The sequence below is a fragment of the Diabrotica undecimpunctata genome, chromosome 8 (assembly GCF_040954645.1).
Source record: "Diabrotica undecimpunctata isolate CICGRU chromosome 8, icDiaUnde3, whole genome shotgun sequence".
In the NCBI taxonomy this organism is placed as follows: Eukaryota; Metazoa; Arthropoda; class Insecta; order Coleoptera; family Chrysomelidae; genus Diabrotica; species Diabrotica undecimpunctata.
In genome coordinates, this window is record NC_092810.1 from 117,087,081 (window position 1) to 117,114,450 (window position 27,370).

Sequence of the window (27,370 nt, forward strand, 5' to 3'; positions counted from 1 at the left end):
TATTTTTATTGAACAAATCCCGTTACTTATAAAAAGACGGACATTGAGAGAAGCATCAAAATACAAAAATTCATCAAATTGTAGACAGTTCCGCTTTTGTTCTTTAGCTCGTCGTATGAAGATTTATTTTTTTTTTTTGGTGCTTGAACATTTTTTCCCTTCTACAGATTTTCTGTGAGAAGTTTCAAGTCAAGCATTAAGGAAATTAAAAAATAGAAAATCACCAGGAGAGGACAGAATACCGAACGTACTCCTAAAGTACGGAGGACCATATCTGACCAAACAACTATTAAAACTAATAGAAAAAATATTAGAACAAAACCGAATTCCTCAAGAATGGAGATCAAGCATCCTAATACCTATCTTCAAAAAGGGAGACAAATCGGACCCGGAAAATTACAGAGGAATTAATTTATTAAACATAACACTAAAATTAACAACCAAAGTGATAACAAATAAAATGAATGAAATTATAACACTAGCAGAAGAACAACAAGGTTTTAGGTCGGAAAGATCATGCACCGACGCTATATTTATAAAGAGGCAAGTGCAAGAGAAATCATTAGAATACAACAAACCGGTATATCTATGTTTCGTGAACCTTAAGAAAGCGTTTGACCGGGTCAAATTAAAAGACTTTATCCACATACTCTACGCAAGGGAGATACCTCTAGGAATAATCAAAACGATCGAAAATATCTACCAAAACAACACAATAAAAGTAAAAGTAGAAGAAGAACTAATCGACCCTATTGAAGCTGGCAATGGGATAAGACAGGGAGATTCCCTGAGTCCTCTATTGTTCAACCTGATTATGGATGAAATAATAAAAAAGTAAAGACTAAAAAGGATACCAAATGGGAGAAAAACAACTTAAAATTATCTACTATGCAGACGATGCAATACTACTCTCTTAAAGTGAAGATGATTTACATCGTATGCTGTACCAATTTAATATAACCGCCAGAAAATTTAACATGTTAATTTCCCCAAAAAAGACAAAATGCATGGTTACAACAGCAAATTTACTAAGATGTAAATTGGAGCTGGAAGGTCAGATAATAGAACAAGTGATGGAGCTTAAATATCTAGGCATTTAATTATCTAGCTACGGAAAGCTCGAAACTGAAGTGGAAGATCAAGTGAATAGAGCAAGCAGAACCGCAGGCTGCCAGAATGAAACAATATGGAGAAATAAAAATATCAGGAAAGAAATGAAAATCAGAATTTACAAAGCAGTCATCAGACCAATGACATACGCAGCAGAAACAAGACCTGACACAGAGAGGACAAAAAGGATGTTAGAAACAGCAGAGATAAAAACACAGAAAAATTGATGGTAAGACACTATGGGACAGAGCTGAAAGTACAGATATACGACGTATATGCAAGGTGGAGAACATCAAGAACTGGGTAAGAAATAGAAGAGTAGAATGGAACGATCATATAAGCCGAATGACAACAAATAGAGTAGTAAATACGACAAGAGACGGTTCCCCAATAGAAAGACGATCAGTAGGAAGACCACGAAAACGATGGAACAACAACTTACTGGAGACACATTGAAAAACAGACAGGGTTATGTCTATATAAAAAGAAGAAGAAGAAGTTTCAAGTTGACCAACATTTAAAAACTGTGACTCATAAGTTGAACTTAAAAAATATTGCATTAGGACCCCTTCAGCAGTCGATTCATACATCTCCTCAAAATGCTTAAGATCAAAATAATTCAAAAAAATGCAAATGTTTGTTTAATCAAAATCTGTGTAAAGCTCTGTTAGCAGCAAACATTCCGTTCAAAAAACTTGCAAAATACACATTTTAGACAATTTTTGCAAAAACATTGTAACTTCAATATTCCTAAAGAGGCAACACTAAAAAGGAAGCAATTTGAATGCATGGTATGACGGTGTAATTGAGGAAATTAATGCTTTTTTAAGCGATAACAACTTTTGCGTAATTGTCGATGAAAGTACAGATGCATGTGGGCTATATATGGTGCATTTTATAATCGGCGCCTTAAAAGAGGATGAACCAAGGAAACCTTATTCAATAGCTTCAAAACAACTGAGAAACCCAATAAAATGACTGTAAGCCGTTTCATTCAGCAAACACTCTCTGCTTTTTTTGCAAAAGAAATAAAAGGTAAAATTTTTTTAATATTTTATCCAAATATGGTACGTCACCCGTTTGATTTAGTCAAATTAATTTCTAACCTTAAAAAAGTATTTTTGAAAACACCTTTACGTGTGCAAATATATAAAGAAAAATTACCAGGTGAAAGCTTGACTCCACAGCCCGTAAATACAAGATGGGGAACATAGATTAAAGCAGCAATTTTCTACGCAAATCATTTTGATGCTATAAAATACGTTGTGTTAGATATTCAAAATGACTGAAAGTCAAGAACTTTTAAGTAACGTACAAATTGTTAAAGAACTTATGTTCATAAAACTTCAATTTAGTATTTTACCAGATTTAATTAAGTGATTAGAACAAAGGAATTTATAATTAAGTGATTCGGTTAATCTTGTTAACATTTTTTCTGCTGATTTTTAGTGTCCAATCTGTCCAAATACATTTTTAGTGATAGAAGGCAGGTTATTTGGTGATAAAAGACAAAAATATTTAATTATAAATTGATACTATAATGCTTTAGATTCTTAATTATAATACGTATCAGTTTTTATGTGTGACTTCATTTGTATTTAAGTTTTAAGTTTCTCTGTCAAGATATGCAATTTTTCTGTTTTAGATAGTTGATTTGTATGCATTTATTTGCCAATTTGATAGCTAAGCGGGCTATGATGACAAATAGTTTTCACTTCACTGTGAGAGATCTAGTGGAGTCATGGTTCGTGTTTCCCTATCAAAAAACAAAAGGTCTCTCTAATATATAAAATCTAAACGATCTGCTACGTAGACTAGAATACTCTGGTGTATCGGGTCCCTACCGGAAGAGCGTGTATGCCGAAATACAGATATCTTACACCGCTTCTGAAAATTCTTCTTAGGTACCGCGGTAATGTTTTACATTGAACTGCATTCATATTATGTGATATTGTGAGAAAAGCTTTTGCTGAATATTTTCCATATCTGTTTTACTCTACTCAACACCAAAATTAAATATTAAGATATGATCGATGTACTTGTTCATTCATGTAAAATTAGTAATTCATTCGGTTTTTATTGGCTTTTAGTCGATTTTCCGTCCTTACTTTACTCCGAGGTACTATATCATTTGATCTAAGCGTTTCGAGTGGAAGCCATTGGTTTCAAATCATCCACATACAATAATATGATTATGCTTCGCAATTACAGTATTCTTATTTTTAATCCATAAGGAAAGTGAATTTCCTATAGAAGGCTGTATACCATAAATAAAAAAATGTTATTTAAAAAATACTTTATAAAAGGTATATTCATTTCGGGCTACATCATAGAACGTTTTTGGAATGAATATTCCATCTTCAGTGCTGCTACTAGGTATACATGTTTAAAGTCACTAAATGCACGGATGAAAACCCATTAAACGTTAGTAAATTGGAATTGGTTTTAGATTACATTGTTGCTGATAATTTTATAGGATGTTAGTTTTAAATAGATTCACTTCATGGCAATGTAAAACTCCCAACTGGGGTTACTGGCCCGGAGACGTCATCTCTATACGGAACTTAGGTAGCAACTTAAGGTTCGTATAGAGACCAGTAACCCGGCCATTTTTTTTGCAAAATTTAGCAATAAGTTTCAGGACATACTATTGTTGCACTCTGCTGTTTTCATATCGCTCGTTAAATAATACCGCTGTTTTATTAAATAACTGGTTACTTCCAACAAATATTTCGATGATTACCTATGTAATTCAAAAGTATGTTATTCATACCATGTTAAAATGGAACTGGTCACATAGGAAGAATGGAAGACAACCGTTGGACAAAGCGAATTGTTAAATGGCGACCAAGAGCAAGTAAGAGAAGTAGAGTCTAGAGAATTTCAAGCACCTATGATTATATGCTTCGTTGACTACCAAAAGGCATTTGATTGTGTAAGCTGGATAAATCTGTGGTCCATTTTAATAGAAATGTGCACACCAATGCACCTGATGACAATTATTAAAAATTTGTCATCATCATCATCATGCAACCTCTTCTGTCCACTGCTGGAGATAGGTCTGTCCCATTTTTCGCCACTCTTCACGGTTCTGTGCTTCTTGTTGCCATTTCTTGGATATTCGTCTAATGTCGTCCATCCAGCGCAGCGCGTTGGTGGTCGTCCTCTGCTGCGTTTGTCTTCTCGTGGGTCAACGAGACTAACTTGACCTTGCCAGTCAACTAATTTTCTGGTCCATCTTGTGTCTTTCAGTCTCGCTATGTGACCTGTCCAATTCCATTTCAGCTTGGCTATACGTTCGACGACATCACTGATACCTGTTCTTTTCCTTAAGTCTTGATTCTTATTTTGTCTTTTTTTGTCACGCCGAAAATTGATCTTTCCATACGCCTTTGTGCCACTCGCATTTTTAGTGCTGTTGTTTCTGTGAGGAAAACTAAAAATTTGTACCAGTCCAATATAGCAACAGTACGACTAGTTCAGAAGTTCTCAAACCAATTCAAGACCGAGAGAGGTGTTAGACAAGGATGCATGTTGTCACCTGACTTATTCAACATTTATGGTGAACATGTCATGAGGATGGCTTTAGATGGATGTAACAGTGGCTGGTAGGAGTGAGAGGGAGGGGGAGAGAGAGAGAGAGAGAGAGAGCGAGAGGAAGAGAGAGAAGAAAGAGAAGAGAGAGAGAAGAGATAGATAGAGAGAGAGTAGAGAGAGGGGGGGAGAGAGAGAGAGAGGGAGAGGGAGAGAGAGAGAGGAAGAGAAGAAGAGAGAGAGAGAGGGAGAGAAGAAGAGAGAGAGATCATCCATATAATATACCTATAGCAGTTTTTAAAGTATTCATTTTTACTTACTCTTGATAAATCGAATAGAAATCTGATAACTTGAAAACTCGAACTTTCGATAAGTTGAACAAATTTCTCTGATCCCCACGAGTTCGAGTTATCGAGAGTCGACTGTACTAAATATTCTAGTTGCATTGATCAAACTTATGCATATTGAGTTCTTGATCTGGCATGTCTCTTGAAATTATTTGCTTGTGGAATTTTTACATTAACTACTATATTTTATGAAAATAAACTACAATTTTAATAAAAAAAATACCTCATTATATTCCATATTTAGATTTCCATCCCGAAAATCGTTTTTAAAATACGATGAAAAAATGAGTTTTTATTTAAACACTGAATTTATGGAGACTGGAAATAAAAGCGAATCCTTTTATCAGGATTTTATAGGTCTACAATATTCTACACACGCATCACTTAATTATTCCGCCCATACATATCGAATTGGGAAATATACCCATCGCTCACAACTATAATCAACGAATGAAAGGTAGCAATTATCATAAATTTAACATATTTATTGTTAAAAGGATACTGTAATGCCGTACACCACGCTTCTGCATTAAAAGTTCCGATATTTCTTCCAGTCTGTGTACAATTAAACGAAAACACTTTATCCCTACCAACACTCAGTACCCATTCACAATTAATTGCAAAAATTATATCGGTTACTCGAGCTTGGTGGGCTAAATATTCCTTTTCGGGCATCATCCTATTGAAATCCGAGGCGAGGGTGAATTCTGAAACTGTTCCATTTTCTTGGCCGATAAAAAGTTGTCTGGTTTCCACTGTGTAATAAATAGATGTGGTCCCGCTAGGCATATATTGACAAATACTTGGCCAGTACTGACCCGAATCTCGTTTTAACCACACTCGAACAGTTCTGAAACAAAATTTATATAAGTAAGCAAAAAATGGATAATTAATTAAATTAGTCCAGTCGTCAGAGACTTGACTTCTAAAAATCATACGAACAAGCTGAATTTTGCTGAGAATGTTAATTTTGGGACCACAAAAAAGTTTACCACTCCTACCCCCTCGTAGGAGGGGGCAAACGGAAAACATCGATTTACCAAGAACCTGTACTGTAAGCCGTATAGTCGGTTCGCTATATTTACGCGGGTTTCGGATTAAAAATTTTATTGTAAGTACCCAGTTTTAATTACCTGCTCTTTGGGGAAGTATCAACTGGTCAAATGAAATGAAAAATAATCCATAACTTTTTTTAATTAAATAATAATGGAAAATCTTTTATATAATTGACAGTATAATAAGGAGAATTAATGGAGTCTAATGTGGCTAATATAAACCTAACAATAATTTTATATTACACTTCACACAGAAAATATGGTCTATGTATATTTGTTCCATGGAGAGAATTTCTACTGAAAAATAAAAAAATTTAACTTGCCAACAAAAATGAAAATCAGTCATTATCATCAAAAATATCATAATCGTCATCATCATCACTGTCATCACCATTAATTGTTATTATGATTGGACTTATTTCGTTTATTTTATTTTCATGAGTCCACCAATCTTCTATTAGTTTCTCGCACTTGAATATACAGTTGCACCACACTTCTGGAGTTACAATTGAAAGTGCCTTTCGCCAAGTTTCCCGAACTGCGTCGTCGCTATAACCGTTAGGCCCAATATGGTTGTCATAATATTGTTTTGCTATTCCCCATATATATTCGATGGGATTAAACTGGCAATGATACGGTGGCAGACGTAAAACTTGATGACCGTAACTTTCAATAATCTGATCCACAACAAAGGTTTTTGGTTTTGCGTGGATATTTGCCAAGCGTAATAATTCTGATTTTAAAATATGTTGTGTAAATGGTATATGTTTCTTTGTCAACCATTCTTTAATTTTATTAACAGTCCAAGAATTCGTTGGACTTTTGTTTAATACTTCAGAATGGTAAGGTGCATTGTCTAAAATAATTACGCTGGGCTCACTTAAACCTGGTAGAAGTTTTTCATGTAACCATTTTACAAACATTTCTGTGTTCATATTATCGTGATAGTCACTTGATTTTGATTTAGATGAAAATATTAAATCAGCACCTTCTATAAAACCCGATTTCCCTCCTGCATGTAAAATTATGTGTCGCTTCCCTTCTCCATCAGTATGTTTGATAGACTTTACGTTATCATCTTGCCATATTCTCTTGGTTGCACCCCTAGAAAATATCCATGTTTCGTCTAAATATATAAAATTTGCCCTTTCTTCTTTTAATTTAGAATATTTTCTTAGAAAGTTAATTCTTTTATGCACAACAGAACTTCTTTCACAAAGGGCTTTTCTGTTATCCTCCTTTTGAAATTTGAAACCCAAATTATGTATCACTCGCCATAGACTTGTTCTGCCAATTTCGTTAAATTTTCTATCTTTTAATTCCGAGAGAATTGTATTTAAGGTCACATGTTCCTTGTTGGCTCGCATTCGATAAATGGTATCACGAATTTCAAATTTTTTTCCATCTGGAATATCTTTCGTTTTCAATGATAGGCGAGTTTTTCGGTGATCTTTCGGCCGTTCATTATTGCGATTTTATAATACTGATCTTAGTTTGGTTTCACTAATTCCTAGAGCATCACATACGCGTTGTTGAACAGACATTACCGATTTTAAAGGACCGCCATTTTCTTTTTCATCCGTAAAATACTTATGTACACTACAAATTAGACTATCTACATCTAACACACGTCTATGCATTTTTAAATATTTCCACCAAACATACAATGTCAACACTGGCAAAGAATCAATTCAACTGCAATATTGTAACAAATTTATACCTACCCTAATGTTATTTTAATGTATTTTAAAATATGACCATTAATTAATTACTATTTAAATGGGAATAAGCCACAATTAAAGGTTAAAATACGTTTATTGACGTTTCAATTTCCAGTTCGGAAATCGTTCTCAAAATACAAACATTATTATGTTTGTATTTTGAGAACGATTTCCGAAGTGGAAATTGAAACGTCAATAAACGTATTTTAACCTTTAATTGTGGCTTATTCCCATTTAAATAGTAATTAATTTAAAATGCCACAAGAAAATAGCTTCAGAACAATATGACCATTAATGCAGTTTTTACCTAATTTTCTGGGAAGTCGTTTACTGCAACTGGTTATCAATGAGTCATTAGCATAATTTTGTTAATCCGAAACCCGCGTAAATATAGCGAACCGACTATAGAAAAAATATTTTAAATAAAAAATGTAGCCGAAATAATTTTAAACAAAAATGTAAATTAGCACTTTTGTGTAGAATGAAATGTTTCCTCAGAAACTGTCGCTTGAAGCGACCAGCGATTTTGTAAGTCAGTTACGCGCGCGAAATCAATTTTAAAGAACATTTGTATCAACTCGCACACTTTGTATACAAATTCGATTGATTTTGATCAGAGTGCTATATTGACAAAAATCAAAATGCGTTTTAAACGTGAAGAGTGCAGCTTTCGTATGCAATTTTTGTGTTTTGTCGCAAATAAAGTCAGTATCTATAAATATGTTCAATAAATAAACGGTGCGCGATTTTCTATTGTTAGAGCCTAAGTAATATTTAAAACGAAGTAATTACTATTTAAATGGGAATAAGCCACAATTAAAGGTTAACCCTTCAGTAGTCGCTAGGAATTTTTGAAAATTAATAGTCGCGCACGGTCGAAACGACCGTTTGGTCTTTTACTTCTTAGTTTGTGTTAATAAAAGTATTTGGAACCAGTTTAAGTAAAACACGATTTTATTAAGGTTTAAGAAGTAGAGTAACATATTAGAAAATAATATAAAAAGTAAACTAATGTTAAAAACACTGGACAGAACATTAAAAGAACTATTTTTTACTCCGATAAAAAAAGGAAACTTTTAGTTAATCCGAATAAGTTCAGTTTGGCACTATTCACACACACACATGCACATGTATGTTATCTGCATAAAAACTTTTTACATTTACAGCAGGAAACAGTCGTTTTCCGGTTCTTTTTACGGTCGCAAAAGTAGCATCTACCATGTACTCCTTCATTCGTTGGAGTGCCGTCTGTGTTCGGAATATTATATATGACCTTAATACGTAACTTCAGATCTCTATTTAAATTGTCTACTATTGCTCGGAACCGTAAATGTTCATCCATAAGAGAAAATGCTAAATGCTTCAAAAATTTTCTTCTAAGCATTTTATTATCAGCAAGGTTGTTACTTGTATGAATCACTAGAGAATTAATGCCTGCGATATTTAGTATGGTGTTAAAAATTACCATGGGCCAACGTCTTGTTTTTGGCGAAACATCATAAGAGGAGCATAGCTGATCAACGACGTCACATGTTAAATTTTGCGAAGAGTTATATCCTGATATTCACTTTTCTACGAATTTGTCAAAAAATACTCGGATGGCAGCCATCTTATCCAGTCTCCTACGTTCTTCACGATCGACCTTATCATCAAATCTAATGCATCTTAGAAGAAACCGAAATCGGGATAAGGACATAACTAGTCTAAATATTTCGATACCTTGGCCATTAGTTTGCCAGATATGTTCTATATTCAGGTGATGAGCTTTATATGTCCCTGCCAAATATAAATTTCAGATGGGTTTGTAAGCTTTGCATCCCTCTCCCTAGAGAAATTGCTTGCTATACTTTCAATGTATTTATTAGTGGATTCTACAATTATGTGAATCATGTCCTCATCAATGAAATAACTAAATATTTTATAACTGTTTTTCAACTTTTTCGTAAATCTATTAGGCCCAGGTGATTGTTTTACTAAATTAGGCTTGCTCATACGCACCCTTTTGTTTTTTCTTTGATGCTTTCTCCACACTTTACCATCTTTTCCCCTAAAGACACTTTCTTCTTGTACATTATTCAGTAAAACTTCTCCTATTTCCTCTAAATCCTGTTCTTGTTTGCTTTCCGAATCTTCCTACCTCTCATCAATAAATTAATTACTATTTAACTGGGAATAAGCCACAATTAAAGGTTAAAATACGTTTATTGACGTTTCAATTTCCACTTCGGAAATCGTTCTCAAAATACAAACATTAGTAAATTAAACAAATTTTGTTTTTGTTACTTAGTGAAAAAATTCTTCTATTAATTTAATTTTATCTGACTCATCTATATTGACAATTCAGACATACATTATACATTTTAAAGTAGACGACTTTAAAATGATATTGCCAATATTGTTGAGTTGCGTTCCTGGGACGACTTTACTTATAAGATAGCTCATTCGATTACATGAAATCAACTTTAACTTGAGAATATCCGTCAGAAAAGATCATAACATGTAATTCGTCTTTAAAAAGACAAATACATGCCATGATGACAGTAAAATTCTCCTGTTAGTGATTCCATAGTAAATTATGAGGGAAAAACCAGGAAAAAAACCTCATAATACTATCCCGACATGGTAAGTATTTGATCTTGCATTTATTTTACCTTCAATAAATACCAAATTCCGATTATTGAAGGTAAAATAAATGCAAGATCAAATACTTACCATGTCGGGATAGTATTATGAGATTTTTTTCCTGGTTTTTCCCTCATAATTTACTATGGAATCACTAACAGGAGAATTTTACTGTCATCATGGCATGTATTTGTCTTTTTAAAGACGAATTACATGTTATGATCTTTTCTGACGGATATTCTCAAGTTAAAGTTGATTTCATGTAATCGAATGAACTATCTTATAAGTAAAGTCGTCCCAGGAACGCAACTCAACAATATTGGCAATATCATTTTAAAGTCGTCTACTTTAAAATGTATAATGTATGTCTGAATTGTCAATATAGATGAGTCAGATAAAATTAAATTAATAGAAGAATTTTTTCACTAAGTAACAAAAACAAAATTTGTTTAATTTACTAATGTTTGTATTTTGAGAACGATTTCCGAAGTGGAAATTGAAACGTCAATAAACGTATTTTAACCTTTAATTGTGGCTTATTCCCAGTTAAATAGTAATTAATTTAAAATGCCACAAGAAAATAGCTTCTCACCAATAACTTCCGGATTTACTTCATTCTCGTCATCGTCGTCGTCATATTTTATATCAAGCGGTTCTTCTTCCATGAGGGCTTGAAGTCTCCTTCAAAAAGTTTGCGATAGCTTAAAATTTAAAAAAATTAATATTTGACTCTCAATAATAAAACAAAGAAAATTATGAAATATCGTAATAGTAATTTGCTGCAAAGTAATTTAAAATTTGATGACTAATTACATAGTAAAAGAAAGAGAGGTATATTCAAAAGGTTACTAATTAATAAGACAAAAGTATAATAGTATATTATTTAAAAAAACTAGCGTTTATACATACCTTAAGGTGATAAGATACACAATAAAACGATTTATAAAAACTTTTTAGCTGACTAGACGCGCGCGGAAATTATGACCTTTCCGCTGTAACTCCTAATCAACAAACCTACCGTCCGCTACTCTGATTTAGTACTGAGGCTCCTTGTATCGAATGAGTAAGCTACTGAAGGCCGTGATTGCCAAATGTAATTTTTTTTCCTAAATATTAGCAATTTTTAATACGTGCGGTCTTTTTGACCATGTAGCGACTAGTTAAGGGTTAAAGTAAGTTTATTAACGTTTCAATTTCCACTTCGGAAGTCGTTCTCAAAATACTATTATATTACAAAACATTCTCATCGTATTTTGAGAACGATTTCCAAAGAAAAAAATTGAAACGTCAATAAACTTACTTTAACCTTTAATTGTGGCTTATTCCCATTTAAATAGTAATTACTTTAAAATGCCGCAAGAAAATAGCTTCAGAACAATATTAAGAAACCGTTATGGGCCCAGCGTTATTCAAAATTTTTGGAGCTTATAAATTCTTTAAAAGAAACTGGCACATTGTCAAAATTCAATCAAATTTTTACGAAGATGTAGAGACAATAACCTAATACCAAAGGGCTTGAAGTTACGTCCAGCATATTTAAACAGAAAGTTGGAAAATATTGTACATAGAGCCAGTTTGTCCATGAACCGCGAAAGGCTACCATTTCATAGATCTAATTTATTTTTTGTTGAACAAGATATTGTAAGTATTAAAGATTTGCTTTTCAATGTGGTATCAAATTCTGATTATGATCAAATTTTTAATGTACATATAGTATATGAATATACATATAATACATATAGTATTAATAGAAGATCAATGCAAATATGCGCATATGCGGATGATGTTGCCATAATAAGCCGCAACAAAAGGGTATTAAGCGAAAAAGTTATAGAAATGAAACGAGAAGCTGCTACGTTTGGTCTATATATATATATATATATATATATATATATATATATATATATATATATATATTATATATATATATATATAGAAAAGAAAAGAAATTTAATCTTTGCAGATTAGTTAAATAGTAAACTCTTAAATATTGGGGAAATCTGCAAGAAATACTCTAATGTGTATCAATTGTTTCGCCGAACGTTTTCGCCAAAGAGAATTAATTTGGCTTCTTCAGGGCTGAAAGAGAATAAATTATAATTAGCTACCATATATTATCTATTAAAACATTATTGATCTTACCGTAACTTAGAATTGTAGAGTTAGAATACATATTAAAGTTTTTTAATATTCTAACTCTACAATTCTAAGTTACGGTAAGATCAATAATGTTTTAATAGATAATATATGGTAGCTAATTATAATTTATTCTCTTTCAGCCCTGAAGAAGCCAAATTAATTCTCTTTGGCGAAAACGTTCGGCGAAACAATTGATACACATTAGAGTATTTCTTGCAGATTTCCCCAATATTTAAGAGTTTACTATATATATATATATATATATATATATATATATATATATATATATATATATATATATATATATATATATATATATATATATATATATATATAAATGAAAGCAAAACAAAATGTATGGAGTGTACAAAATTGAATGAACATGAGAATCTGAAGGTAGACAACCATACCTACAAATATGCCTCCACTTTTCCTTTCCTATGCTCAATAATAAATGACAACAACAACATCAGTCAAGAAATACAAGCACGGATTCTTAGCGGTAATAAGAGCTTTTATGCATAGTAAGTTACTGAATCGTGAGTCTAAGCTTAGAATCTACAAAACAGTAATTAGACCAGTGGTCACATATGGATGTGAAACGTGGACCCTCTCAACCACTGATGAAAATCAACTGAGAATATTTGAGCGCAAAATACTAAGGAAGATATTTGGACCAACCCAATGCATGGTTCGTGGAGAATTAAAATGAACCACGAGCTGGATGAACTAATGCAGAGCGCAAATATTGTAAGATTTGTAAAGTCACAAAGACTAAACTGACTTGGTCACCTAGAAAGAATGCCAGATAATCGAGCTGTAAAAGTAGTCCAGAGATGGAAACCCCAAAGAAACAGAACAAGAGGAAGGCCTCGTAAAAGATGGATAGACGACGCAGAGAGGGATCTTAAAACCATGAACATCAGGCAGTGGCGAAGGAAAGTATCCGACAGGGCAGAATGGAAGAACATTGTTAAGCAGGCCACGACTCACAAAGGGTTGTAGCGCCATTAGAAGAAGAAGAAGATTTTTAATCATTTTTACTATTCCACTAGGCTTATTTTTTAAAGGAATTTAACACATCTTCTAGCCTAGATAGAAGAGCTCATCAAAGTTTACTAGAATAGTTTTAATGGACTGGACGATTAAATTACGAAAAATGTAATTGAACAAAAATTATTGTAAATGAAGAAAATGAATTAAATTATGTAATCCTTAATATCACTGAGAATCCGCATATTAGTACAACGGAAAATTGCACATGCTTTTAAAATTAGTGATCGTAGTGTAGAAAGAATTTTAAAAAAGAACAAGATGCATTCATGTCACGTACAGTTGAACCAAGAGCTTAATGCTATAATAAAAGAGTAGAATTCAGAATGATGCATATTTCTTGGAATACGTTTTATTTGGAGATAAAGCTGCTTTTCACCAGAATGGTATTGTAAATAGACATAATTTCTATTTATTGGCGTCGATGAAGGCCATTTTGAACATTTATTATAAATTCAACGAGTATTGTTTAATTTTTGTTAAGTAAATATTTTGTTTTACACTTAAATTTATTAAATATTAACAAATGAGGGATCAGTCTACATTATTATGTATTTTTTCACGGCCAACCTGATAAAATTTCACCTAATTTTTGTTGCAATTAATGTTTGGCACCAACAATCATGAATAACTCATAAATTAAAGTAGTTGTGTATAGGGAATGCTTAACAAATTATAAAGTATCATAAAATACCATTTCATTACAATACTTAAATACAAGATATTTTATTTAAGAAGAAAATACTCATTCCTAGTTTCGACCCACCCTGTATACCAAAATTAAATATTTCGCCATGTTAATAATTTTAGACAAAAATAGACTACAATAAAACTATTTTGAACATAAAACATATTTTTTTATATCAAATCTTTAACATTCTACAGGGTGTCAATTTTGTTACGAAATTAATAAAAAAAGTAATTCCCCTTTAAATTACCTCGTATAACACTGCTAAACCTTATATTGAAAAAACGAGAATATCGAGAAGAGTCCATGTAAAAATATACAGCGCGTTCCATTAAAAAAAAAAGATAAGTTTAGAGGTTCAAACAACGCGATATGTTTGGTCTACTTGCAGTCGAGCCCACTCCAGTTTAGAGACATGTGTCAGCCCACAAAAATTCTAGGGAGCTTCGCCACATAGTGGTGAAGGAATAGAACAATATTCCGCAGAGCTGATCCAAAATCTGATTCAAAGCATGAGTCTTCTGCAAGTTGTGTTCTTAAAATTTCTTTTATTAAGCATGTCTGAGTAAAATTGTATTACTTAATATGTCAACGTAAAATTATATAATTTTATCATTTTCAATATACTTTAAATAGGACAGATAGATAAACGCTGTTTTATATCAGCAGCCACCACAAATACAAGGTGTTGCCAATAAGTTCATAACCAGGTTCCTTCGGCTAAGCGATGTTTCCAAAAAATAACAAGAATATATAAAAAGCAGAACAATAGAAAAATTCTACAGAAATTAAACCAAAAGATTTCTTAGCATCTAAAAGGGGAACTACAATGAAAATTGGTAAAGTCCTCTGCAAACACAACATAATCTCAACTTTTTATATACGACAACAAACAATATAATGAATGCTAAGAAATGAAAAAGACATCATTCCTGTGCAAAATTCACAAGTTGTATATAATATTAGTGTATTATGTATAACTTGAAGTAAAACATATATAGGACAAACCAAACTACGAATCTACATGAGTTTAGGTAAACACAAACTAAGATCAAGAAAAAAACAAGTCTCATCAGCCTTATTTGGGATACAAAACAGACTTGGGGTCCTGCAAATAAATCGCAAGCGCACAACATTATAACATAAATAGAAGCACAAGAAAACCTAACAATATAGACGATGCCTAAACTCATACATCACGCGATGTTCTACCATCTGTTTTCCGCCAATAGCAATACTTGCAAAAAAGAAGCTGCACTTTGTATTTAATTTAATAGAATTAAAATTATATGAGTCCATTGTTTTTATAAAATAAAAATGTTAGATATTGAACTTTTATTGAACCTTTTTTTGTAAACCTATGACAGAGCGAAACAGCTAATTACCTAACTATTTATAGACACTGTATAAATTATTATAGAAAGACAATTATTTAATGTATGGTCCTGATTAGGAGATTATAGCAATCAATTAAAATAATTTAAAGTTGTATTACGCTATCAAACCACACATGTTATTATATCATTAATGACTAACCAAAGCTAATACCACATTTAACCATTATCTTTCCTAATCAATAACGCAAACAATTTTTTGTTGATATGTAAAGCGCAATACATTTGAATTTTACTACATATTTACTTGAAGCACTAATGGATATTGTTAACATTTAATGTTTGTGTTAGGAATAGTTATTTAACACTCATTGCCATGACTTTTACTGTAAATTATATATAAACAAAATAATGTTCAGACGGCAAAATCAATCACTCAATACAATCACTCCAATGTTTTTATAATTTTTGGATTTTGGATACCTTCCTTGTAAAACACTTTATCTTTGCCTTCAAAATAGGCTTCTAAAATTACATAAAACCAAGACAAAAACAAAAAAAAATCGGTTGCCTGTAAAGTCGGTTTTACGGGCGAAGATTTTACGTGACAACGTCTTTTTCTCGGTAGAATATTTATTGATATGAATATTATTAAATTGCACAATAGGAACGAGGAATTGAATGAAAATAAGAATTGCACAAATTTTAACTATAGAAATATATTTTGTTTACTAAAACATTGTACATGTAAACTTAAACTTAACTAATTTCTATTCCGATTCAACGCGCCTCTCGTTACAGTTACGCGGGCGTTACACTTTTTCATAAGTGACTCCGAGCCACAACCTAATTTAAGACGTTGTCACGTCAAAAGTTTGCAAACATTAAAAGAAATGGGCTGCACGATAAATTACTTCGAATATCTGAAAGAAATTCATACCAAAGCTAAAAAAAACTTGTATTCAAAACTGAATTAATTTTATTATATGGGAAAGTATATTATAGTATAGTACATCCACTAATAATTTTCCAACATAAACATGTCTTATTCTGGTATCACAGAGACCGCCTTTCAAATCCAGGTTGTCAGACATATTTCCTAAAATTCCTAAGGTTATATTTAAAAAATATTCTCTATTCTCTATTCGTTATTATTCAATTGCTAGTCAACGAACGACACTCTTAAAAAATAATATGAACTTATTCTCAAAAATATATATATATAAATTAATTAACTAGGTACTAATATTTACATGGACTCTTCACTAATGAATTAAAGCAACCGTGAACTTTGTATATATTACTTATATTCAAAGTAATTTTCGAATATTGGCAACATTGTAGTCTGGAGAGAATTTGAACGTTCGACGTTGCCCTGTTGGTGAATTTAGCGGTAATACTTTTATAGATATAATGATCGACTTTTAAGAAATCAGACAACTTTTAAGAATCCAAGTTCTCAAAAACGGTTTCAAGAATTGTATTATTTTTTTCCAAATTTCATTGATTTTATACCTTACCTGGAAACATGAAAAATTGCAGATATATTAATAATGGTATTAAGGTTATATTCACTAATTTTAAACTCATGCATTATGGCAACAGCGCGAAGCGCAAAGCCATAAATTCTAATGAACACCTGTTGTCTGGCTATGCGATACCCTAAAATATTTCCTATTGCAGAGGCGGAGGCTTATAAGGTATAGGTAATATAAGTTATAAGTAATATTATATTTTTCTAGGATGGCATTTTTTAAGATGCATCAACTTCTGTGTTATCAATAAATAATGACAATTATGTTAATGACAGCTCTGAATTAAAAAATAAAGATTTGCACGTACAATCCCAAAGAATAGTTTTAAATATGTATGAGTGTTTGAAAAAAGAAAATATTGGGATGGCTGATAATGCAATTGTTTCGAGAATTCATGTATTAAAAAATCGGGTATAAGACGATATATACAATTATTAAATTAGGCACAGTTACAGATCATTCCTTAAAACAAAAGCGACCAAATAAAAAATTGGGTAGGATTGACACTGCTGCAAAAGACGTTATTCAGCGAACAGTTTACAATTTTACAGGCACACTGACGATTCTTTTCAGTCCTTCTAATTAATTTCTTTACAGCTATCGCGATGCATCTTGAACACTAGTATTCATTATTATACAGTGTGTCGCATTTAAGATGAAGACAACTCTATATATCAGCTACTAAAATACATACAGATTTGACATTTTGCACAGTCATACATGTTGTTAGTGCACATTTTTTTAAGATAGTCATCTGAAATTTAAATTTTAAACGCGGCTTACTGCGAATCCACAAACAGGGTAAATTTTCGATATTTTGCTTCGCGTTAGAGAAATCGGAAAAACTTATTTGGAAAAGTTGTTCCACTTATTGTAAACGCACATACCAAATTTCATGACAAAATTCGCAATTTTAGTTTTTCAGTATTATTTGTAATCTCGATCCTAAATCTACAATTGGCTGTCTAAAGATGCATCTCGGGACAGCCAACTGTCCGTTTTAGAATCCTGACTACAATTGAAGAGCTTATTTCCAAAGTGTCTTACATCCATATAATGAAATCCATGAAATTACAGATTTTCATACAAATTTAACATACAAATTATACAATTTTACAATTTTCATATGCACTTTTAAATGGTAAATAAGAAGTTGTTTTGGTACATATAACTTTATTCTAGACTTGAAGAAATCTATAAAGTTTAAAAAAAGAAAATTTAAAAAATCAAAATTTTGGATTTAAGACACTGGAAATAAGCTCTTCAATTAATGAAAAAAGTAAAAGTGCGAATTTTGACATAAAACTTTGTTATGTGGGGTTAAAATAATATTTGGAACATGTTTTCCAAATAACTTTTTCAGATATCTCTAACTCGAAGCAAAATATTGAAGATTCACCCTGTTTGTGCATTAACAGTAGGCCGTGTTTAAAAATTAAATTTCAGTTGACTATCTTAATTGCTGGATAGACAATGTTTTAAAATTTTCTGACAGAATGAGCCATTATTTACAGATAATTGTAAAAAAATATTATGGTTTATGTAAAAACTAAATAATAAGTCCAATATTCTTATAAATTACTAAAATTAACAAGCTTTAATTTGAAAGAATTAATTTGTTATTTATTCGGTGTTGTGAGCCCGCTCCCATTTGAAAAAAAAAACTGATTCTGTCCTTTGAAGAGTCCTATTCAAAAATGCCCCGTTTAAACAAATCGAAGGTTGAAGGGTGCCGGACATTTTTGCCGGAAACAATTCAAATTCAAAAGATCACCTTTTTCTGCTACGGAAAATATTGCTCCGATTTCTCACCAAAATCAATGTTGATACTTTAGTTTAGATACTCTTGAATCTCAAAAATACTCATTTACATATTTTTCAAGCCTCGAAAATGCATATTAGGTATCGCATTTTTCGGATTTTAAATCGCTTATATCTCCAAAACTATTAACTTTTGAGAAAAATGACATAGATCTTATTTAGAGTCACCCAAAAACCTAAAAAATATTTTTTGGAGCACAAAAGGTGATATTTTGAATTTGTTTAAAAAATTGTTTAAACAATTTCTGCCCAAAAATTGAGAAATTTTCCTGAATATAATTATGTAAAAAATTAATAAAAATTATATGATTTTTCTTGAAATATGCGTTTGATAACTGATCCCTTTTCTTAATTTCCACGCCAATGGTCGGCATCGACATCAAAGAACCTCAAAGCCGACGCTTGGCAAATTGACAATGGAAAAAGTATACATATAGTTCATACAGTGTGTAAAAGCCAAATGGAATAAATTCATTATTTAGGTTACTGTACATATTTATAAAAAATCCCGAAACACGTCAAATTTAAATTATAACTTGACATTCTTTAACGTGAAAATGCAACCCCTGACCTTCACCTTCAACCCCCTTAGAATGACAGGTACAACCCCAATTTTTAAAATGGAAGTATAGGCTTGTGATATATCGTTGAAAGGTCTTTTCATTCTCCATTCAAAAATGTTGTCGCTTTCAAGTTTATACGATTAATTAAGATAAAATAAATTAAAATCATGTGGTTACCGAAATTCGCTAACATATACTCAAACTTATTTCCGTTTAGGTCTTGATAATGAGAAAGTGAATAAAAACCATAGCAATGTGGTTTTTAGATGGTAACCATTAAAAAACTTTAAAGAATTTCCGTGGCAACGTTATTTTAACACGCATTAGTAAATTGTTTTATTTAAAGTTGTCAGTATTTTAATTTAAGTAAAAAGTTCGTTCAATTCAATTCTGAAAATGGTTAGATTAACGGAAATGCATAAAATAGCAGTTTTACAAATGATTGGTTACGGAGATAACACCCGAACACAACAGGAAGTAACTCGCCTATTTCATGAGAAATTTCCTAATTTACCGCCTATATCCCAAGGAACAATAAGTACAATAGAGAAGCAGTTTCCCGAGTTTGCTTGAGTTTCAGGAAAATCCACATACATCGAGTAGACAGGCATCCACTACATTCAATGCTAGCCATAACATCGATAGTAAACATATTAAAATAAAATAAATTGCATCCCTATAAGATGATACCTACTCAGGAGCTCATGGAAGACGATTTTGATAGGAGAACTTTTTTTTTGTGAGCAAATAATGGACATGTTGGATAACAATATTATCAAATTAGAAGACGTTATGTTTTCTGATGAGTGTACTTTTTCACTTAACGGTCATGCTAATCGGCAAAATTGCCGCTACTGGGCCACGGAAAATCCTCACTGGATGAGAGAAGAACACACTCAATACCCTCAAAAGGTTAATGTTTGGGCAGGGATTGTAGGAAACAATATCATTGGTCCCTTTTTCATTGAGGGCAACTTGAATGGCAACAATTATTTGGCACTACTTCAAAATGATGTCATTCCAACGTTGGCAAATTTATATCCTGATTCAGGAAACCGTCAAGTTCCAGCGAATACGATATGGTTTCAGCAGGATGGAGCACCACCACATTACCAACTAAATGTCCGGCAGTACCTCGATATAATATTTCCCAATCGGTGGATAGGGAGGCGAGGATCGATTGAATGGCCAGCGCGATCACCTGATCTTACATTATTAGATTTCTTTTTATGGGGATATGTGAAGAGCCATGTATACAAAACTAAACCTTCTGATTTAAATGACTTAAAAGAACGAATAACGCTTGCGATTAGGTCGATCACGCCTGTTATGTTAAATAATGTTAGACGACAGTTTTATTTGAGATTAGTATGTTGCCAAGACGTTCGCGGTGAACATTTTGAACATCTACTTCATTAACATTCATAGTTCTTTTTCGTGTTCTACATTTTATTACGTTTTGCATTACATTTTAGTTTTTGATTGTATTGTAGCGAATTTCGGTAACCACATGATTTTAATTTATTTTATCTTAATTAATCTTAATAAACTTGAAAGCGACAACATTTTTGAATGGAGAATGAAAAGACCTTTCAAACGATATATCACAAGGCTATACTTCCTATTTTAAAAATTGGGGGTTGTACCTGTCATTCTAAGGGGGTTGAAGGTATGGGTTGCATTTTCACGTTAAAGAATGTCAAGTTATAATTTAAATTTGACGTGTTTCGGGATTTTTTATAAATATGTACAGTAACCTAAATAATGAATTTATTCCATTTGGCTTTTACACACTGTTTAGTTTTACATTTACATTATAATAATTATCTGATAATTGCTTGTACCGTTTGTGAACTTGCTTCATCTTTATGGTCAGAAGAAACTGTTTCTGCAATACATATTTGCGGTAAAGGCGACGGATTTTCACAAACTTTATTCGCGTTCTGTGTAGCTCTTCTTTTTCTGACAATGTAATCAGTAATTAAATGTTGCGATGATGATGATGATACTAGTAATTTTTTATGTAGCTCACAATATCCTGACAAGCAATTCTGCAGCTCACGTTGTTATTTAAAGGCTCGTTCAAAATTGGGGTCAATAATAAGAAAATGATTTTCTAATATACTACAAAGTTACAAACATTCTCGAATTAATTTGGCAGTGAGGGGGTTGGTTTTTCTTCCTTATCATTATCATGTTCTAGACCAACGGTGTTCAAAGAGTCGATCGCCAAAGTTTTTGAAGTCGATCGCGATTCACGGAGAAAATACGAGAACTGTATTAGACGCAAATATTAGAAAATGGGAAAATATAAATTGAAAATCCCAAGAATAAAAAGAAGATAATAGTCCACATAAACGAAACTAAAATAATGCCTAATATCCTGACTCACCACACGTGCATGATCGAAATAATTATGATGCTATCTCTTCACCCGAAATTTGAGATAATGCTGATTCGGCATATCAGCATTCACAGATAAATTTAAACTGGGAGTGTGCTGTATCTGCATTATATTGCTGCTAGTCAAGCATTAATCATTCAATAGTAAGTTATTACTATTATAGTAAAACATTTTTGTAATATATTTATTCTTTACATTAATATTTGAAACTCGATATGAGTGCTGCAAAAAAGAGTAAAACATATCATTTTAATAATGCATGGGAAGAAGAATTCCTGTTTACTATGGTGAAAGATAAGTGTGTTTGTCTTGTTTGTCGGTCTTCCGTTGCTCTGCCCAAACGTGGAAATTTAGAACGGCATTATAAAACTTTGCATAAAAACTATGAAAATGATTTTCCGCAAAACAGTTTGTTTAGAAAACGGAAAGTACAAGACTTGAAAAGTACTTTGAAGACGGAACAATCAATGTTCACTAGGCCTGTTAAACAATCAGTAGCTGCAACAATTGCATTCTTCAAAATTTCTTATATATTGGCACAACATAAAAAACCATTTGAAAATGGAGAAGTAGTGAAGGAAGCATTCATTGAGGCTGCGAATGTGTTGTTTCAGGACTTCAAAAATAAAACAGATATTATGTCCGCCATCAAAGAAGTCCAGTTATCACGTCCAACGGTTACTAGACGTATCGAAATCATGGGCAAAGATTTGGAAAGCCAAGTTAAAAGTGATATTATGAAGTGTATGTACTTTTCTTTGCAATTTGACGAGTCAACCGATATAACTGATACCGCCCAGTTGTGTATTTTCATTCGGATGGTATTTTCTGACATGTTGGCTAAAGAAGAATTGTTAAAAACGTTGCCTTTGAAAGAAAAAACTCGCGGAGAAGATATATACAACGTTTTTATAAATTTTGTGAAACAATACGAGCTACCAATTTACAAACTCGTGTGTATTACAACAGATTGTTGGCTGGCGCATGACTGGCGTTAACAATGGATTTGTTGCATTATGTCGAGCTAACGATGACTTTCCATCGTTTTTTTCATTTCATTGCATCATTCACCAGCAAGTTTTGTGTTCCAAAATTTTCAATATGGATGACAACAAAAATTATGAATTCAATCAGAGCTTGCAACGACCTCTTTTTAAAGCGCAATTGGAAGATAGCGACTCTGCAGAACACACTGATTTACTTCTGCATACAGATGTTAGGTGGTTGAGGCGTGGAAAATTTTAGATAGGCTCCAGGAGCTACTTCCCGAAATAATTTCTTTTTTAGAAGAACGAGGAGACGACACTCATCTACTTCAAAACGAAAAGTGGCTCAGTGATCTGGCTTTCCTAACAGATTTAACAAATCATTTGAACCTCCTTAATTTTGAACTACAAGGTAAAAATAAAACAATTATCGATATGATGAGCGCAATACATTCTTTTGTCAATAAATTGAAATTATTGATTAAGCAAATTAGCAGAAAGTAACATTCATGTCTAATCCATTTCTTGTCAAGATGTGGAAAAAATAGCCACTGAAATATCCGTTACGTTCAATATGGAGATCATTTCCGTCCAAAATAAGGTACTGAAAATAATTTCGGATATACATCTTAAATCCCAGAGCGACTGATACGAAATTTTGGTCTTTCATATCGTCTGAGAAATATCGGTCTTTGAGACAGGTAGCTCTGCAGCTCACAGCATTCTTTGGATCAACATACTTATGTGAGTCTGCATTTTCCCAAATGAAGATAGTGAAATCAAAATATCGTAATCGGCTAACTGACGAACATCTCTCTTCATGCTTGCGTTTGGCCCTCCGTAATTACGTACCATCATATGAAATACTTGTGGATGATATGCAGTGCCACGCGTCAACATCCAAATAGAATTAATATGAAAAACATGACTTTATTTACAACTCACTGCTTTACTTACAACTTTTTATTAACTAGAAATGCGCAATAAAGCTTTTTATTTTCAAAATTGTTTTTTTACTATCCTTTGTTTTTAAACCAGGAGTAGTAAACTAAAGAGACATATTCACACCCAAGAAAGTCACTAGAAAGGTTACCAAATACATCTTCTTTTTTGGTTGATCATATCGGCTTTCGACGGTAATCCAAAAATATTATATTATACTAATACGTCGCTAAAGAGTTTAAAAACAGCAGACTAAAAATCTAAAAATAAAAAGAATAACGCAAAAAACACAAAAAATCGCCGGTATAATTTAATTAAACTATGAAATGCCATTAGTGTCAAAATTTCATAACAGTGGAGTAAACTTGCCTGAGGTTGGACCAGTTACAAACAAACCTTGCGGTGCGGTAAATTTGAATTACTCCTCCTGGTTTAAAAACAGGGTGTAGCAGTCGATCTCCGGACGCTTGCAGTTTATGTGGTAGATCCCATGCAGTATAAGTCTGAGCACCACTGTTCTAGACTCACGACGCCATCTAAAATTACATCTAAAGTTTGGTCAATTATATCATGTGCCAAATTAATTATTTCATCTGATAGTGTCGATGTTTGAATGGTTGCATTGCTTGTTGCTTATGCTGGCCAAACCTTTTCCAACAGGCATTTAAAGTTCTTGGTCTTATTTGAGCGGAAGCAGATGCAACATGAATCAAACAATCAAAAATAGAAAATTGCTTCAACACGTCTTTTATTGTTCATTTTCTAGTTTACTCACGATAGATTTGTAAGTTACCTTTATGTAATATTTTTTAAACGTTGCAATTATGCCTTGATCTAATGGCTGAATAAGGCTTGTTGTATTGGGCGGAAGAAATACTATTTTAACGTTTGGATGGTCTAAGTGTGGATGACCTGCTGCATTGTCAATAATGAATAAAATTTTAAAATCGAGAGATTTTTCCTTCATATAGGCTTCTACTTCTAGCACGAAGCAATTATTGAACCATTCTGTAAAAATAGCTGTTATCACCCAGGCTTTCTTGTTAGCCATCCAAATCACTGGTAGTTGTTTTAAATCTTTGCCTTTTAGAGCACATGTTCTAAGAGATTTATTTATTAAGAGCGGTTTCAACATCAGATCTCCTGGTGCATTGCTACAAAGTTATGTAATGTTACTTGATCTTTACTTGCTTTATGTTCACTTGCAGTTGTTTCATCCTTTGCAGTGTAAGTACGGTTAGGCATTTTTTCCAATACAGTCCCGTTTCATCAGCGTTAAATACTTGATCGGCACTATAGTCCCCATCTTGATCTTGATATTATGAAGAGAATTTCCTTTTATAAACCCGGTTAGCAATCCTCTGCTAGCTGAAAATTCTTTACCAGTTTAAGAAGTGTAAGTTGGTAGCTCTGACTGTTTCATTAACTCATAAAACTGAAGAACTTTTTCCTGGATTAAATAACCACTTACAGGAATTCTTCTTTGAATTAGTTCCTCAATCCAAATTGCGATGGATCTAAAATTGCAATTTTCGTTTCCAACGAAATTGATTGTCTTTGATTGTTTTTTTCTCCATTGGGCCAAATAAAATCTTTAAAAAAAGATATAAAAAAATTAGACTTATGAGATTGAGATGGCAAAAAGCTCTTCTAATAAAAAATAAAACTTTAGGACACTCACTTGAAACGTTTCAATCCGAAAACCACGCTGCTTATTATACTGCAACTTGTAATCAGCAAAATTTTAAACAACTTACCTTATTATAAAACGAAACACCACTAAGAAAAAAATTATTTTAAAACAATAACAGGTTATACGTTATACCTTTCAATGCGAAACTCACAATGATGTGATGTAATAGGTAATTAAATAGGGACATCATGTAACAACGGAATCCCCGAATTGCAAACGCTCACTTTACTGACATCTGAATGTGAATAGTTAATGTTAATATTTAATTATAATTGTTAATAATAGAAATTTTTGGATGAAATACAAACCGCACAAATATTTAAAATATTTTCGAATTTATTATTTATTGCTACAAAATTAAGCATTTATTTTTTTGTATATTGAATGAATAACTCGTTTAGTATAAAATTTCATCATTATCGTAAAACATCAATCGAAAATAAAAAATTTAAGAAAAATAGGAAATTTATTGAAAAAATCAACTTACAGTTTTTAAAACAACAATGAACTGTATATTTAAAAAAAAGCTGGTATCAATTTTCAGTAATGGTATTGCCACCTCGATTCTGGATGACACTCCTCATTCGATTTGGCGTGGAATTTATAACGTTTTGGATATCTCTTTGGGGAAAAGTGGCCCATTCCTCAACGAGTGCCATCTGCAGGTCTCCAGGCCTAACGCGACTTTTTAGCAGGCTCCATATATGCTCAATAGGATTGAAATCGGGGCTTTGACCAGGCCAGTCTATTTTTGGAATACCAACCTCGTCAAGGTACTCCGTTACCATCCTTGCCGTGTGTGGTCTCGCATTATCCTGCATTAGAAGGAATTCGTTGCCAATAAATCCAGCATAGGGCATCACATGATGTTGTAAGATTTCCGTTATGTACCTTACTTCTGTTAACACACCCGTGTCGATAACGACGAGATCCGTATGCGCATCAAAAGAAATCCCTGCCCAAGACATTACTGAACCACCACCAAAAGCAACCCGTGGTGCCAGAGTGCAACCAGCGAAACGTTCTCCAGCCCGTCTGTACACCTTACTGCGTCCATCTTTACCATAAATAGACATTTTACACTCATCCGTAAACAATACTTTTTTCCAATCGTCTGCTGTCCAATTGATGTGCTCACAGGCAAAATCGAGTCTTTTGTGAGCTGGGGAAAGTAAGGGCCCCGTTGCTGGACAGCAAGCTGTCAAACCTTGCTCTCTTATCTTCGTCGAATAGTAGAAAGGCTGATTGCTGGTCCTTGAGCTTGCTGTAAATGGCCTTGAAGTATTCTAGCGGTTTGGGTCTGATTCCGTAATGCAGCAAGAATGACGACGCGATCTACCCTAGCGGTTGTTTTCCTCTTTGGACCTGTACCAGGTCGTCGTTGGTGAGATCCTGTCACAATAAATCAAACAAAATTAGAACCCTTTACAATGTCATACGTTTTGTCATCTCTCTGTCAATGTTTTATAGGTTCTATATTCTTATAGTTTCATTTAACTTAAATAACCCAAGACACATTAAAAATAAAATAATATTAATTCAATACAAAAAAATAAATGCTTAATTTTGTAGCAATAAATAATAATTTCGAAAATAGTTTAAATACTGGGGGTGGCCCGGTTTCTATGACGCGGAGTGTATTTTCATAGTTTACACATAATTGATGTCCGATACGCTATTTTGGCGCCGTTCTGTATGTTGTAATAAAACGAAGAATGCACACGAGGCTGTTTAAGTTTGTATCATAGTTTAATTACTCTAAATAACAAACATTAACATCTGATGTATGTTAAAACAAATTTTATTCTCCTTGAAAACACCAG

The 27,370-nt window shown here is 32.6% G+C and overlaps 1 protein-coding gene across 1 annotated transcript in view; it reads right to left on the minus strand.

Annotated features, from left to right (window-relative positions):
- Positions 1 to 27,370, minus strand: part of Wdfy2 (WD repeat and FYVE domain containing 2) — a 56,836-nt gene that overhangs the window by 10,344 nt on the left and 19,122 nt on the right. The window contains exon 2 of the mRNA XM_072540820.1: positions 5,494 to 5,841. Coding sequence (XP_072396921.1) covers positions 5,494 to 5,841 — 348 coding nt within the window. The remainder of the gene's footprint in view (positions 1 to 5,493; positions 5,842 to 27,370) is intronic.